At 37.0% G+C, this 16,771-nt stretch overlaps 1 protein-coding gene across 3 annotated transcripts in view; it reads left to right on the top strand.

The window, feature by feature from the left end:
• Il1rapl1 (interleukin 1 receptor accessory protein like 1) overlaps positions 1 to 16,771 on the top strand; it is a 1,306,889-nt gene that overhangs the window by 1,272,190 nt on the left and 17,928 nt on the right. For all 3 annotated transcript variants that reach the window (XM_021187610.2, XM_029534406.1, XM_029534407.1), the window contains one exon: positions 11,022 to 11,165. In XM_021187610.2, the coding sequence (XP_021043269.1) occupies positions 11,022 to 11,165 (144 nt within the window). The remainder of the gene's footprint in view (positions 1 to 11,021; positions 11,166 to 16,771) is intronic.

The following is a 16,771-nucleotide window of genomic DNA, read 5'->3' as shown; positions in this document are numbered from 1 at the left end:
CTCTCTCTCTCTCTCTCTCTCTCTCTGTATTTATACTTCTTCAGCTGCTTGAACACTATGATCCATTAAACTAACACCTCCCACACACAGAGATATTGACATTTTAGAGAAGAAATAAATAAATACTTATTTGAAAATTGTGTGCATTCTTAACCATCTATCTAGTTATTTATTTATTCAACAAAATAATTATTGAGTTTCTACAGTATGACAGCCAATTTTCAAGGGACTTGAGATAATTACTGAAAATAATTTTTAAAATAGACAAAAGCAAACAGAAAAACAATCCAAGATACTCCCTGGATTCTTATACCAATCATTCTTGCTCTTGAGGGACAGACAAATAGAAACAATCACCATCATAGAATTAAATTTCACCAAGTCAGAAAATAAATAATAACATACTTAGTAATAAAATGAATATATTACGTAGTATCAAAAGCTATAAAAAAAAATAAGTGACTCAAGAATTCTGCTGCCAGTTGGGCATCGTGGCACACGCCTTTAATCCCAGCACTTGGGAGGCAGAGGCAGGCAGATTTCTGAGTCCGAGGCCAGCCTGGTCTACAAAGTGAATTCCAGGACAGCCAGGACTATACAGAGAAACCCTGTCTCGAAATACAAAAAACCAACCAACCAACAAACAAACAAAGAATACTGCTGCAACAGGGTTTTTTTGTTTTGTTTTTGTGTTTTTACTTAAAATGAGTGGTTGGCCAAAGAATTTCATATGGTGCTAAATGAGCAAAGACTTAAGAAACAATGAAACCAGCTAGGCATGGCAGCACAAGCCTCAAGTCCACCACTCATCAGGCCAAATTAGTAGCATCAGGAGGTTTAAATCAGCTTACTATACAAAGATAGCCTAGAACATACAATGAGCATATACTTGCATACACAAAGAGAGGGAGGAAGGAGAGAGAAAGAGAATCACACACAGGAGAGAAGGGGAGGGTGAAGTAAAGAACAGAGGATAGAAGGAAGGAGGAAACAAAGGAGAATGACATGGTAAATCTGGGACAGAAGAATTCTTGATCATAACAGACAGCCAAAAAGAAAAATACTAAGACAAAGCAACTTTTTTTTATGTTTATAAGGCAAAACCATATACACAATCAACTCTGTTAATATACTGCATAATAATTGATGAAAACAGCAACAGAAAATACATGTTCTAAGAAGTATGAATCACTTCTGCTATAATTGCTTCACTGATAGCATAGAACTTAACCTTCTCCTGCAGGATTGATAAGGATTTAATACATGAAAGGCAACAGTTCTAGGTTGCCACAGAATCTAAGGAAACTTCGGTTTATAAAGGAGAAATGATCATGGCTGAGGGTCACTTAGCTTAAAGGAATGAATACCAAAACAGTTCCAAGTTCCTTTGATGGATAATCAACAAAGTTCCTGAAGAAATCTCAAGATGAAAACATTTGGAGAAGATCAACTTGAAGGCTTTTGTATAGATTAGATGAAAATAACTATACATGATGTGACTTAATTGGAAGGTAATCCAACCAAACATACTTACATATAACAGTATGTTAATGTGGTGGTGTTTCAAAAATCTTATTGTTTGAAAATTTTATAGACTTATTTAATGATTTTTATTAATTTTTACCTTTCATTCCTTTCTTTTTACCATTTCCTCTCCCACTGAAACCCTTCCCAACAAATCCCCTTTCATCCTTTAATCTAATTGTATGTGACCCACTAAGTTTAATTAGAGTTTCCTACCTGAGAATGGCTGGGAGATTATTTATTGCACCAAGAGCATCTTATTAGTATCTAGACCTCTGAAATAAACAAAATCTCCTTCCCCTACCAAACATTCATTGCCATTAGTTCCTCAAGGAGGTGGAGGGCCTCATAGGCCCTTCTCCCACTGAAGATGAAATGTTGAGGGGCCAATATTTGGCAGGTCTTGTTCAGATAAAACACAGCTGCAATGTGTTCACAAATGCAATGGCAAGGTCATGTCTAGGAGGTAAATCATTTTTCTACATATATACATTTCATTTATTTTTGGCTGTTATTTTAGAACAAAATGTCAAACATTCCTCCCAAAATTAAGTAAAGTATAAAAAATATCTATCTATTTTCTCCACCTATTCTAACCCATTATTAACATTTTGGCATGTTGACCTTATCATTATTTCTGAACACAGAAAAATAAATAAATTATTCTATGTCTGCAATTATTGTTGCACCACAGAAAATAAATTGTAGACATTGTGACTAATTCTTCAGTGTAACTCTTAAAGATCAAGAGTATAGCTAAAGAGTATTTACTAAAATCATAAAAAAATCACAATAATAAAAGGCTACTGTCTATATGGTCTATAGTCTAGTTAAAGACATTGTCTCAATAGATACTCTTTATGCCACATTTTCATTATAAGAACATGTCATGTATTTAATGTCCAATATCCTTGGTGTCGATTATTCTGAGAAGGCTCCTTAGTTTCTCTATAATCAATACTGATATTTTTGAAGGGTAAAAACAAGCTGATTTGGCTTCTTGCAGCTGTCGTTTAGATTGACCTGACAATTCCCCATTTTTCAAATGTTTATCCATTTCTGGCTACCATCACTGACGTGTGTCTTCTGAATATGCTATACCAAAAGTCAATGTATACCATTCCTGAAAATGTTAACTTAGGTCACTTTTGAGAGATGATGACTAATTTCCTTTTAAATAATCAATAGGAAGGTACCCTGAGAATGTGAGTATCCTGCCTCACCAATTGTCCACCTCATAATTATAACGACTGTTATCTGAATCAATTGTTATGGTGGAGGAAAATAAGGATACTAACTATATTACTACTTCTTTATTCATTGATTAGCATTCTACTTTTATGGAAAGCTTTCTCACTTTGTTCGATTATAATTAATACAAATTCAGATTTGTGTTTCATTCTGTCTTTCTGATTATTCATTTTCTAAAATTTTCTTTTTCTAAAATTCACTTTGCATCCTGCTCACTGCCCCTTCCCGACCACCCCCTCCCATAGTCCTTTGCGCTGTAGGGTGTCAAGTCCACTCAGCCACTGGGCTCAGGACACTGGTGTAGGGTGGGACACAGGAGTTTTGACTGCTCTTAACCCATGCTGGCGCCAGGCAAATGTCAGGCTATGTGAAATCACGGGATACTGCTCCCGGGCTGGGGGAGCTCAGTCTGAGGTTTCAAACCTTAGCTCAACCAGGGATCAGGCTGCTGCCTATCATGGTCCTACATTTCACCTTCCCCACTTCCCCTCTCCTCCCTTCCCCACACCTCCCCTTCTCTTCTAAGCAAGTGGGCCTCCCTTGGGTATACTGTCACCCTGGCACTTCAAGTCTGTGTGGGGCTAGGTGCATCCTCTCCCACTGAGGCCAGACAAGGCAGCTGTATTAGTCAGGGTTCTCTAGAGTCACAGAACTTGCAGATATTCTTTATGTAGTAAAGGAATTTATTGATGACTTACAGTCTGCAGTCCAAATCCCAACAATGGTTCAGTAGTAGCTGTGAATGGAAGTCCAAGGATCTAGCAGTTGCTGAGTTCCACACCGCAAGAAGGCGAAAGAGCGAGAGCCAGACTCCCTTCTTCCAATGTCCTTATATGGTCCCCAGCAGAAGGTGTAGCCCAGATTAAAGGTGTGTGCCACCACACCTTTAATCCCAGATGATCTTGGACTCAGAGATCTCCCTGTCTTAATCTTCTGGATTCAATCACCACTGTGTCTCAAGATCTCCATACCAAGATCCAGATCAGAAACTTCTATCTCCCAGTCTCAAGATTAGGTTCACTGGTGAGCCTTCCAATTCTGGATTGTAATTCATTTCAAATATAGTCAAGTTGACAACCAGGAATAGCCACTACAGCAGCCCAGCTTGAAGAATATATCCCACACATAGACAACAGCATTTGAGATAGCTCCCACTCCAGTTGTTCAGGACCCACATGAAGACCAAGCTTCACATCTGTGTAACTGTCTTTTAAAGCATATCACTTCAGAATAATCTTCACTTTAGTGAAAAAAAAAAGTCATGTTCTCTATTCAGGATGATGAAAAGCATATTCTAAGTGGTGTCTTTAGCAAATTATACCTAGAATGATACATTTTTACTCTAGTCTTTCTTCATTGTTATTTTATAGCGAGTTGAAATATGACAATTAAGTTCCAAGGACTTCTGGGAACTTAGTGTAACTAGGCAACAATGATTGGGCTCTATCCCAATGACTATATTTTCATCCTTGATCAGGAAAAAGGTCATTTGATGCTTTCCCTGATAACCTCTTTCCAAAATAACAAAACATATTTCTTTGTCCAAATATTTGGTCTTACTGATTAAGCTATATCATTGATAATCTATTTTTATTTTAGTTTAGTAATTTTATATATTGTTGTTTCTCCCCCCTAAAGCCTTAAAAGTGTTCTCCTTACATAGTGATATATGCTTATATTTCGATAATATATGCTTATATTCAAATATATATATACTTTCTATATACAAGTAACAATTCAGCTTCTTAATGTATTATTCCCCTGCCCCACAAAAGTGTAACTGCTTCTAAATTGTGCTGATGTATCATAGAAATTGAGTTGAATATCTATGTAGGCTGAACATAATTATCCTCCTGCCAGGAACAAATAATTTATACTGCTTCAGAGAAATAAATATGCTTATGAATTTATGTGGATGGATAAATCCTTGTAAACCAAGCTCTTTATAAAACAACTGTAAAAAAAAGTATGTGGTGAAGCTAATGAATAAACTAGGACCATTATGGTGTCTATCATGTTTATGATGTCTATCATGTGTTTCCACAACTGACTTGCATTTACCGCCTATAAATAAGGGCAGAACATGCCAAACAATTTCATATAAGAACAGAACAGTTTTAGAATGAACTACTAAAAGTAAGCCACCCAAAGTCTTCCATTACACTTTCAACAAGATTTATGCATCTATATGGGTATGAAAAGAGATTAGAGATACAAAATGAAAATTCAGACAATTGAGCTAAAAAAATCACATGAAGTTTTATTATGTAAAATTTTTACTTCTTCAAAAATTTCTAGAAAAAGACTACACAAACACTAATCCCAGGTACAGGTCAATAAAAAAAATATAGGATCCCAAACTACACTAGGTAATTGCAGCAAGATTAGTGCAAAGCAAGTACATTTATTATTTGCAATGTAATCCAATATACCAAGAGATGGCATGTGCTTTATTTTAATTAGCCATTTCTTTTAAAGGGTTGCTTGCACCAACTGTCTTGATAAGAAAAAAAATTGTAGTCATTGCTCAAAATGCTTGTAGCAAATCTAGTTTTAAATTGAAGCAATTTATTCAGAAAGCAGTCTACTACTGCAGCAATAATCAATGTGTTTTCCCTGAGACTGTACTGGAGCTTTCCAAGGACTATTGTTAATTGCCTGTAACTAAATGACTGTCTGTGCCCTTAAATGTAAGTCTCTAGCACTCATTCATTAGTTGTGTTTAAGCAAATGCCAGTTTCCCTTAGGTTTTTGTTGAGCAGCTTTGTTTTTACAATTTTCAATATTCAGCCTCCGCCCCTTAAAGGGGTGGAGTCTATCATTTTAACCAAAGAATTCATTTTTGTGTTTGTTTTTGTTTTTGAAAGTCTGGGTTCTCTCTTTCTTTTCTCAGAAGCTTAGTTGTGCTGGGATGGAATCTTTTGTTTTTTTAAATGCTGCCTCTGCCAGCAACTTGGAGTAGAGCTGAAAACCAGGCTCCATTTCAAAAGGAAAATGACATTTGCAAGAGCAGTACCATTCACAGTCACATAGTAATGCAAAGATTAAAAAAACAGGAGGCCATGATAATTTCTCTTAACTGTGGCAAAATAACCACTTCTGATTTTGTTCTGATGTCATGGATAAGCCAGAAAAGAAATAGGGCTAATATTCCCTAAGTGTCCACTTGATGCAGGAGTGTACAGACTAAATTTAATGCACCATTTTCCTTGGGAGCATTTTCACAATGTGACAAATTTATATCAACTTCATAAATACGAGTCTGTGTACATTTACAATAGCTAAGCCTATATCAGATTACACAACAAAGGAGCAGCAGTGGTGTGTGCCTTCCAAAAGAAGAATAAGTTCTGTTCCCGACCTCCTTCTAAGGATGCTGGAAGAACACCATGTTTGTACTTGTAGCACTGCAGCGCATCTAATAAGAAATCTGAGATAAGTTTAAGGTTTTCGAGAATCGAGAATATTGTAAATTCTTCATTTCTTTGGATAAGTTTTCAAATGCTCTTATTTGTAGTAAATGGCTGCCCCTCAAGAGAGTTATTCTTGTTCATTATTCAGGTTTTAAGTATATGTTGCTATTCACATGTTTGTACCTTAAAGCTGCTCACATGACACACAGTCATACATACAATTGCAAATCTACATCAACCCAATTATTTCTTTATTAAAATTACTTTTCAGATAATACTATTGGTTATCTAAATATACTGAATATTTAATGTATTTGGTACAATTTTGATGGTTCATGACTTCGATAAAAAGAAATAACTCATATTTTCTCTAGAAATAAAAATAACTTACTTAAGTACAACTTTTCCTATAATTTATTCATATTCAATTTCTGAAAAAGAATGTATGTGAATTTAAAAGAAAGAGGGGCATATGGGATGCTTTGTAGGAAGGGAAGGGAAGAGACAAATGTAATTATGTTATAACCTCAAAAATAAAAGAACCAATTAAAAAAGAACCAAGAAATAAACATCAGTTTGAACATATGCAGAAACCTATATTATGAACACCATCTAAAGAAAATCAGCGTGTTTTTTTTTTTTTACTGTTATATTACTAAGAACATGGTTCTGGTATCATTTTTATTGTCTCTAAAGCTATTTGACTATGTATGGTACTTATACTATGTTACAATCTTGGACTTAGTGCTATGCCTCCAGCTGCGAAGTGTGGACTTGGAAGCACTATAGAAAAAGCATTCCCTGCTTGGCTAGTTATCTGCAGAAGAACAGCTGTTCTCTCTCCAATATTTCCTTAGAGCATCTCCTCACACAAGCCTTGGGTCAGAACTTGTACCAGCTTTTCATAAGCAATCACAATTTTAAAGAATTGAATTATGATTGGCATAAGATAAAATTCATAGACCTCAAGTGATAATATTAGTAAATTTTAACAAATGCCTACATTTAGATATCTACCCCAAGACAAGATAAAATATATTCCTTTATCCTATAAAGTCCCTCCTTTCCCCTTTCTAATAAACTTTCTCTTCACTTATCCTGTAAGAAATATACATTTTCTAGGTTATATCACTGCACTGTAGTATGATGTTCTTGTACTTTTGTAGAATCACATGGTAAATATTACTTTGCATTTGGCTTCCTTCACTGACTGTAACCCTATGAGTTTTTTTGTAGTATTTATCTTTAGCTTCTTCCTTTGGTTGCTGAGTAGAATCTATCTGTTTATGCGTAGATACTAGTTTATCCAGCATCTCCTGTTAAAGGAATTTGGGTTGTTTCCAGTCATTGTTAGTATGGATAAGACTACTTCAAACATTTTTGCATAAAACTTCCTGATAGTATCTCTCTCTGTGTGTGTGTGTGTGTGTGTGTGTGTGTGTGTGTGTGTGTGTGTGTGAGAACTCCAAAGGAGTAGAATTGATATTGACATTGATTTTTTCGCTTTACTAGAAAACTTTCCCAATGTAATAGCACAATTATGATCTCTCATCATCAATGTTTAACATACTAATTATGTTTGATCAATTTCCTATTTTCTTATGCAAGAAATTTCATTTTTGTAAATTAAACACGTGTCTTAATTTAGGGTTTCTATTACTGTGATGAAACACCTGAATCACAGTATATAGAGGGAAGTCAGAGCAGGAACTCAATCAAGGTAGGAATATGAGGGCAGGAACTGATGCAGAGGCCATAAAGAAGGGTTGCTCACTGGCTTGCTTCCCATTATTTGCACATTCCACTTTCGTATAGTATCCAAAAACACCAATCTAGGAGTGACACCACCTGCAAGGAGATGAGGCCTTTCACATCAATCATTAATTAAGAAAATGACCTTCAGGCTTGCCTACACCCAGATTTTATGAAGGAAATTTCTCAATTGAGGTTCACTCCTCTCCAATGACATTAGTTTGTGTTGTCTAGTTAACATAAAACTAGCCAACACAAACCATAAATAAAAGAACAGAACCTAGAAAAACAAAAAAGACACGATGCGGGCTATGTATGTGCTTCCATAGTTGAGCGTTCCTCTAGCATGAGGTCCTGTGTTTGATCCCTTGGACCACACAAGTGGTCATAATCTAAATTATTATCTCTCCCATAATGCCCAGTGTATTTTAAATCATGATGTTTTGGTATCTGAACCATCTTATGAGCATAAGTTGTACTTTCAGTCAGGTTTCTTTGTGTGGTGGGATTCAATTGGTATTCCTAGAGAACAAAACACAGAGTTCTCCACAGTATTATTTACCCTCATATTCTTTTTGTTCACACAGTGAGAATGAAACACTATCATGAAGGACATTTCGCATTTTGATCCTTACACTTTTCTAGCTCTCTCTTGTGTGGTTCCTTACAGTGTTTAACAGATAAAGCTAGTGTAATTATTTTCCATTATTTCATATTTCATGTTAATTTACTTTGAAATATTTAATTTCCTATTTTATCTTTTTCTATCTTAAAGATATAGTCAGATCTTCTTAAATAAATCTTCAACCTCCCATTTAATTTTACTAAGTATAAAAAAGTACAGTTGATTAAATAGTAGTTATATATATTTACTTTATTATACACTTACATTAGTAATGAACTAGATAATGAGAAACGTGACTGAGATTATTTTTCTTAATTGTTAGAGGAAATCTTTTATCACATATAAACACACACACAAACTGTTGCACACAAACACACACACACACACACACACACACACGCACACGCACACACACTTGCATGTTGTTGTGAGAAAATGAGGACCACACTTTCCAAATTATTTCCTTTTCAGTACCTCATTCCCATCATTATTTTACCCTATTTATGAGAATTTAGGAGTGAAATTGTTACCTATTATTATGTATTTTTGCAAGTCATGAATTATTTTACTGTTTTCAACTAAGCTTTTATTGATTGTGCTGTAAGTGACACAACTCCATTCCTTCATAGTTTCCCAATTACAGAATCTAAAACAACCCTAGATTTGTTTTTTAAGTAAATGACTGAATGTTCTGTGAGACTATTCTTCAGGAGATTTGAACAGCAGTATACTCACCCCAGGTAGGGAACTGATAGTAGACCAAAATAAGGATACTACCAAAGACCAGTTTGGTGAACCAAAACATTTTATTAGTGTTTAATTGTAGTTATTGGCAAAAAAGACTCAAATGACAGCAGCCTTAGCAAAGCCCACTCCAGTGGGTAATAATAGCTAATGAAAGCTAAACCACACTCCACAGCCTGCAGGCAGCATAACAAACTGGAGAGTGTCCTTCCCCAGTGACTAAACCTCATCCAGGTACCTTGGCTGGTTTCTACTTCTTCCAGACAGCTGATCTGGTCTCAGAGTCTTTGCAGCTTGGCTTGTCTAAGAGTGATTCTCAGCACTCTGTATTACTTTGGTCAGGAGACATCTAATGAATCTGGTTAGAGTTGTTTACTTTCTGAGCTTAAGGAGGGAATGTTCTACTTCTCTGAAACATCTTGTTGCTTCATCTCCCTTTTAGCATTCTATATGTTAATGAGCTTCCTTTCAAGACAGAACAGACAAAAGTGCTAAACACAACACCTTAATCAATTAAACTACTACTTTTCAGCTTAATGTCAGGAAACAACAGCTACCTATAAGTAATAATGTTTAGCCTATGATGATCAATGACAACATGCATACACAGGCACTTAGGTAGAGTGAGTTTCAGTATATGTATCCTTACCATTTACAAACTAGCAACTTAACTCTCCTTACAATCTTGATAAACTCTAAAGGAGAAAATGTAAGTGACTACCCCATTTTTTGTCCATCATTTTTGTATGAATATCAACATTCTGTATGCTAAACGAGAGCTTGCATGCAGCAAATGTCAAGAAAATTCCTCATTTAGACATCTCTACAGTAACATACATAGCATAATATAAGGGAAAGTAAAGAAAAAAGTAGTATCTTAATAATAAAAGTTTACAACACATTTTATTGTGATATCCACTTGGAGATCTAGGTTTTAAATCCACTTAAGCTCTCAGCCTTGAAGATTATACACAAGGACACTGCTCTTCAGAGGAATATACATAAAAAATCATGCCTCCTTGTGGGAGAGGATGGACAGCATTCAGTGGGTAGTTGAACAGTATATGTGCCCTCTAGGAACTATGCTATTTAGCCCCCCCCCCTTTTTTTTTTACCTTGAACCCAACCCATAGGTAACAACTCAGGTAAAAATGATCAAAAAGCATATGCAGATGGTCATAAAGCTGCCCTGTCTTAAAAATTTGTCTCTTTTATCAATTCTAAAAGCATAGTTCATAGGACCTTCTCAAGGGATATATGATTGTAAAAGTTGCTGCTTTGAGGCAAACCCAATATTATAGTTTGAAATGAGACATTTGCAACATTTTAGTTAAGAGGCAATATGTCAACCAAGTTCATTTTTACAAAAGCAGTGTTACTAAGCAACATTGTCACATATCACTTAATCCAATCACCCAGGAAACAGAGTTCACAGCTAAAGCTGGTTTAAAGCCTCACACAAGATGAATATGTTTGTACACGCCCATGAACCAAGAACTTGAGAGGCTGAGGCAGATGGATCACAAGTTCAAGGCCAGCCTAGGATACACAATGAGATCTAACATCAAAAAACAAAACAAACTAATTTGTCACAGAAAGGGGTATGAGATTGTTTTAATGTATCTGAAGTCACTCGCAAAAACATGAAAACAAAATAGTTCTTCTTTTTATATGTGGTTATTGTATAATTCTCCTTTGCTTTCATCCCCTAGAGTTAATGTACACCGTTGAACTTGCTGGAGGGCTTGGCGCTATTCTCTTGCTGCTCATCTGTTCGGTGACCATATATAAATGTTACAAGATAGAAATCATGCTCTTCTACAGGAATCATTTTGGAGCTGAGGAACTGGATGGAGGTAGGATGACTTCCCTGCGTTATCGTTGCTTCCAAATATACTTATTTGTGTCCTGCCTTTATTTACTCCAACAAAAGGAAAGCTGTGTGTTTCTTTGTAAGATCATTTTTGTATGGAAATATGTGTGGCGTTTTAGAAGCAATAGGTAGTTTTCTTGGCAAGTTACACCGACCCTCTTTAGACTTGTATTCCAAACAGCCCTTACAAATTACAGATGCTGATTGCAATGCCATCGGCATGTTCCTTCTCTCTCACCTTGTAATCAGCACTGAAAGGCCAGCTTCACTTTTCTATATGTAAGGTGTTTCTCTTTTAATTGTCTTCCCTAGTTGAGCAGTTTGAAGTGAATTTCAATTTGTTCTTGTTTAGACAGATAGCTGTTTTATTAACCTGTACCGACTATTTTAGCATTCTTCCAAGAGGCTCTTCAGTCTAATCCATCTCTCTATTTATAGATGCTAGGCTCCTGTCTGTCATGCCAAGGCTAGACCAATGGAAAAAAGGACAAACCCACATTGTTTTTTTATAATAACACATCTAACACCTTTGCTCATACAGAACAAGTAAACAGTGTTTATAGAAACAGTAATTATCATTTGCCTCAAGCCATCCAAGAATATCTGTGCATTCTAAAAAGAATCTAGGATTCATAAAATTGAGCTCCCTACACCATCCATTAGTGAACTTCAAGGTATTTTGTGTTCCTTTGGGGTCACTTGGAAAATGTAAGTTAAACTTGCAAAATACATAGAGTTTGAAAAGTGTCAAATTATTGCAGTTTCTCAATTCTGTTGATAAGCATTTCTCTTTGTCAGTTTTACATTAAATAGTGCAAAAGAAGATGAAACTTTGTCCCTGTTTCCATGGGTCCATAGCCAGAGCTATCAGTTGTCAAATGTGTAAAAAGGAGTGGTTTATTGGTATTGCCCAACATCCTCTCCATTTACCCTTCTCCTGCTGCCAGTAAGGTAAAGGACAGGCTGCAGAAACATTATTTTTCATGGAGTTTTCTTTGTTATTATTAAATTATTTTATTTATTTACATTCAAATGTTGCCCCCCTTCCCAGTCCCCCCTCCCAGAGTTATTTACCCCATTCCCCCCCTTTGCCTCTGAGAGGGTGAGACCCCCACCTCCTTTACCCACCTACTTCTACAGCTGTCCCCCCAGCATCCCCTTTCCCTGGGGCATCAAGTCTCTACAGGATTAGGCACATCCTCTCCCACTGAGGCCAGACAAGGCACCCCTCTGCTATATACTTAGCTGGGGCCATGGACCCATGTATGCTCTTCGGTTGGTGGCTAAGTCCCTGGGAGCTCTGAAGAGTCTGGGTTAGTTGACATTGTTGTTCTTCCTATGGGGTTGCCATCCCCTTCAGTCCCTTCAGTCCTTCCCCTAACTCTTCCAATGGGGTCCCTGACCTCAGTCCAGTGGTTGACTGGCTAGGCTATAAGTATCTGCATTGGTTTCAGTCAGCTGCTGGTAGATAGAGGAGAGCAATGCTAGGCACCTGCCTGCAAGCAAGAGTTTTCTTAAAGTGATTATTATTTTTAGTTGTTCTTTGTTTTCCATTTTCTTCTCTGTTCATAAAAATTAGTATATTTTAATTATTTCAAGAATATATAAGAAAACTTTCAATGTTAGAACTACTATTGGATGAGAGCAACAATCTGTGTGCCATACAGCCTAAAATTATTACTACTAAACCTCAAAACATTTACAAGTTTAGTATTATAATCTGCACTTCATTGATAAGGCAACTGAGCCAAAAGTTAAATAATTCTTATATCTTTATAGAATTTCTAATTTTCAATGATTTACATTTTATATGAAACTTATATAGCAGATTTGATTAATACCAGAAACCTTGAATTACTTCTCAATAAACTACTTTGTGATAAAATACATTAATTTAAAATAATAAATACATAAATAAACAAAACTTAAATATTTACTCAAAATTATAACTCTAGTATTGCTGTAAATGGCCAAGTAGGGATATAAAAGAAGTCTATTTCCAAATTCTTTACATTCTGTTACCAAGTCTTCATTATTTTTAAATTTTAATATACTCAATATAACCTGAATACATGCTGTTATTTGTGCAATTAGAAGTAGATGATATTTCAAAAAGCAGTATATTTAAACAACCTCACATTATCTATTAACCTTGCCTTAAAAAAATCTATTTTGTTCTGAATGATATGAATGATTTTACCCAAGCAATCAATTTCCAGTGCAGGCTTCATCTGTCATTTCCTGAATATAGAAAATGACAGAATTTGATTTTTAAAAAGCAGAACCATAATCAGTTGAATTTCAGTAATTTTAAATTTATTGTGAGGAACCTTGCTACCTATGCATACTTGAGTGGGTTACTTGTATAAGCCTAATGGATTTCATTGTTATTCTGAAGCTATTTGGGATCTCTTTTTTTTTTTTTTTTTGTATTGTTTTAGGTGAGAAGACAAAGCAGAGAAACAGAAACAATCAGTATTTTTTTTTAATTTTTTTATTATTTTCTTTATTTACATTTCAAATGCTATCCCGAAAGTTTCCTATACCCCGCCCCCCACCTCTGCTCCCCTACCCACCCACTCCCACTACTTGACCCAGGCCTTGCCTTGTGCTGGGTCATATAAAGAACAAACAGTATTTTAACAAGTTAAATTTTCCCTCAAAAAGCTAATTTAGTTTATAAATGCCTTAGGATTTATTAAAGCCTGTCCTTGAGGCTATCTTGAGCATAATCGGGTATATAAGTGCTAGGGCTTTCTTTGAGATGCTCCTGTGAATGTAATAAGCCTCAAGAAAGCCACGGTAATAAACTCAATTATCATCTGGGTAAGATTAATGTACGCATAATATTGCTAAAGAAAAAAGAAAGCAAAGACTGTTAAGGCAGAGAACACTGAAACGGTTTTAAGAGTTCATTCTGCAAATGCAGTGATCCTCCTTGAATTAAAACAGATCTGTTCCTGGTGAGACAGTGACTAAGAGCCCATCCTTAAGTAACCCACCTTACCACAATGGACCTGACTCGTACCATTTCTAGAAACACTGTTTTATAGGACACCTTTTTCAGTAATATTAGGAATGTAACAAGTTTGGTGCTAGAGAGATGGTTCAGTGGTCTGGAGGACTGGCTGTTCTTACAGAATACCCAGCCTGAGTTCCCACCACTAGCATGGTGGCTTCTTGAGAACAAAAGGACATAAATATTTACACTCACTGATTCTGCCTCAAAACACAGGTTCTTCCATTCCTTCTGCTCCCTGAGGCCCAGAAACCCTGATGCCCATCCTCTTCTCTGAAACCCATACAATTACCTAATCTTAGAGACATTCTTTCATTTCTTAAATAATTACTAATCTAGGGGTAGAAGTACTAAGCTATTAAAAACAATGAATTTATGAAATTTTTGGGTAAATGGATGTATCTGGAGGATATCATCCTTAGTGAGGTAACCCAATCACAAAAGAAGTAACTAGTTATGCACTCACTGGTAAGTGGATATTAGTCCAGAAACTTAGAATACCCAAGATACAATTTGCAAAACATAAGAAAACCAAGAAGAAGAAAGACCAACATGTGGATACTTCATTCCTTCTTAGAATAGGGAACAAAATACCCATGGAAGGAGTTACAGAGACAAAGTTTGGAGCTAAGATGAAATAATGGACTATCCAGAGACTATCCCACCTGGGGATACATCCCATCATCAGCCACCAAACCCAGACACTATTGCACATGCCAGCAAGATTCTGCTGAAGGGACCCTGATATAGCAGCCTCTTGTGAGGCTATGCCAGTGCCTGGCAAACACAGAAGTGGATGCTCACAGTCAGCTATTGGATGGAACACAGGGCCCCCCAATGGAGGAGCTAGAGAAAGTACCCAAGGAGCTGAAGGGGTCTGCAACCCTATAGGTGGAACAACAATATGAACTAACCAGTACCCCCTGAGCTCGTGTCTCTAGCTGCATATGTAGCAGAAGATGGCCTAGTTAGCCATCACTGGGCAGAGAGCCCCCCTTGGTTTTGCAAACTTTATATGCCCCAGTACAGGGGAATGCCAGGGCCAAGAAGTGGGAGTGGGTGGGTAGGGGAGCAGGGGCAGGGGGACGGTATAAGGAACTTTCAGGATAGCATTTGAAATGTAAATAAAGTAAATATCTAATTAAAAAACACTTTGGAAAATATCAATTCCCTGTATTGCTATCTCCCCACCATCATTTGCCTCTTCCAAAGGAAATGATTGGCAAGAGAAATGCCTGGCCTTTCAGAAGATTTTGACTTTTAAACATGCGTAATTCCATAATGAAAGGTGAAGCCATTTCTTTTTGTATTGGCTATTTTATTTGTTTTCATTTCAAATGTTATCCCCTTTCCCAGTTTCTCCTCTGCACACCTCCTATCCAATCCCCTCTTACCCTGCTTCTATGAAGGTATGTCCCCCACCCACCTTACTGCCCTAGCATTCCTCTACACTGGGGCATCAAGCCTTGACAGGACCAAGGGCCATCCCTCCCACTGATGCCAGATAAGGCCCCTTCAGCTCCTTCAGTCCTTCCCCTAACTCCTCCATTGGGGTCCCTGTGCTCAGTCCCATGGTTGGCTGCGAGCATCTGCATCTGTATTAGTCAGGGTCTGACACAGCCTCTCAGGAAACATCTGTATCAGGCTCCTGTCAGCAAGCACTTCTTCGCATCAGCAATAGTGTCTGGGTGTGGTGTCTGCATGTGAGATGGATCCCCAGGTGGGGCAGTCTCTGGACGGCCTTTCCTTCAGTCTCTGTTCAAGCCTTTGTCCATGTATTTCCTTTAGAAAGGAGCAATTCTGGGTTAAAATTTTGGAGATGGGTGGGTGGCCACATCCCTCAACCCCAGGGGACATGCCTAATATCTGGATATTGTCTCAACAGGTTCTCTCTCCCCTTTGTGGAGTATTTCAGTTAATGTCATCCCCATGGGGTCCTGCCAGGCTCTGGCTATTATGACATCTAGGACTTTCTGGTTGTTACCCCCAGTTACCCATCCCCCATTGATTCACACCACTGTTCAATTTCCTGATCCTCTGTACATCTCCTCAATCTCCTCCCATACCTGATTCTGCCCCTCTTTTTCCCTTCCCCCTCCTCTATTCCCCACAAATCACTCCCACCTCTACTTCCCCTGATTTATTGTTCCCCCTTCAAAGTAGAACCGAAACATCCAAACTTTGGTCTTCCTTCCTCTTGAGCTTCATGAGGTCCATGAGATGTATTGTGGTCATTACATGTTCTTTGCCTAATATCCACTTATCAGTGAGTATATACCATATGTGATCTTTTGTGACTGAGTTGCCCTACTCAGGATGATATTTTCTAGATCAATCCATATTCCTGTGAATTTCATGTTTTTAATAGTTGAGTAGTACTCCATTGTGTAAAAGTACCACGTTTTCTGTATCCATTCCTCTATTGAGGGACATCTGGGTTGTTTCTAGATTCTGACTATTATAAATAAGGCTGCTATGAACACAGTGGAGCATGTGTCCTTATTACCAGTTGGAAGATCTTCTGGGTATATGCCCAGAAGAGGTATTGCTGGGTCCTCTGGTAGTACTAT

The sequence above is a fragment of the Mus pahari genome, chromosome X (genome assembly GCF_900095145.1).
Source record: "Mus pahari chromosome X, PAHARI_EIJ_v1.1, whole genome shotgun sequence".
NCBI classification, from domain to species: domain Eukaryota; kingdom Metazoa; phylum Chordata; class Mammalia; order Rodentia; family Muridae; genus Mus; species Mus pahari.
This window is presented reverse-complemented; position numbering and strand designations above follow the sequence as displayed.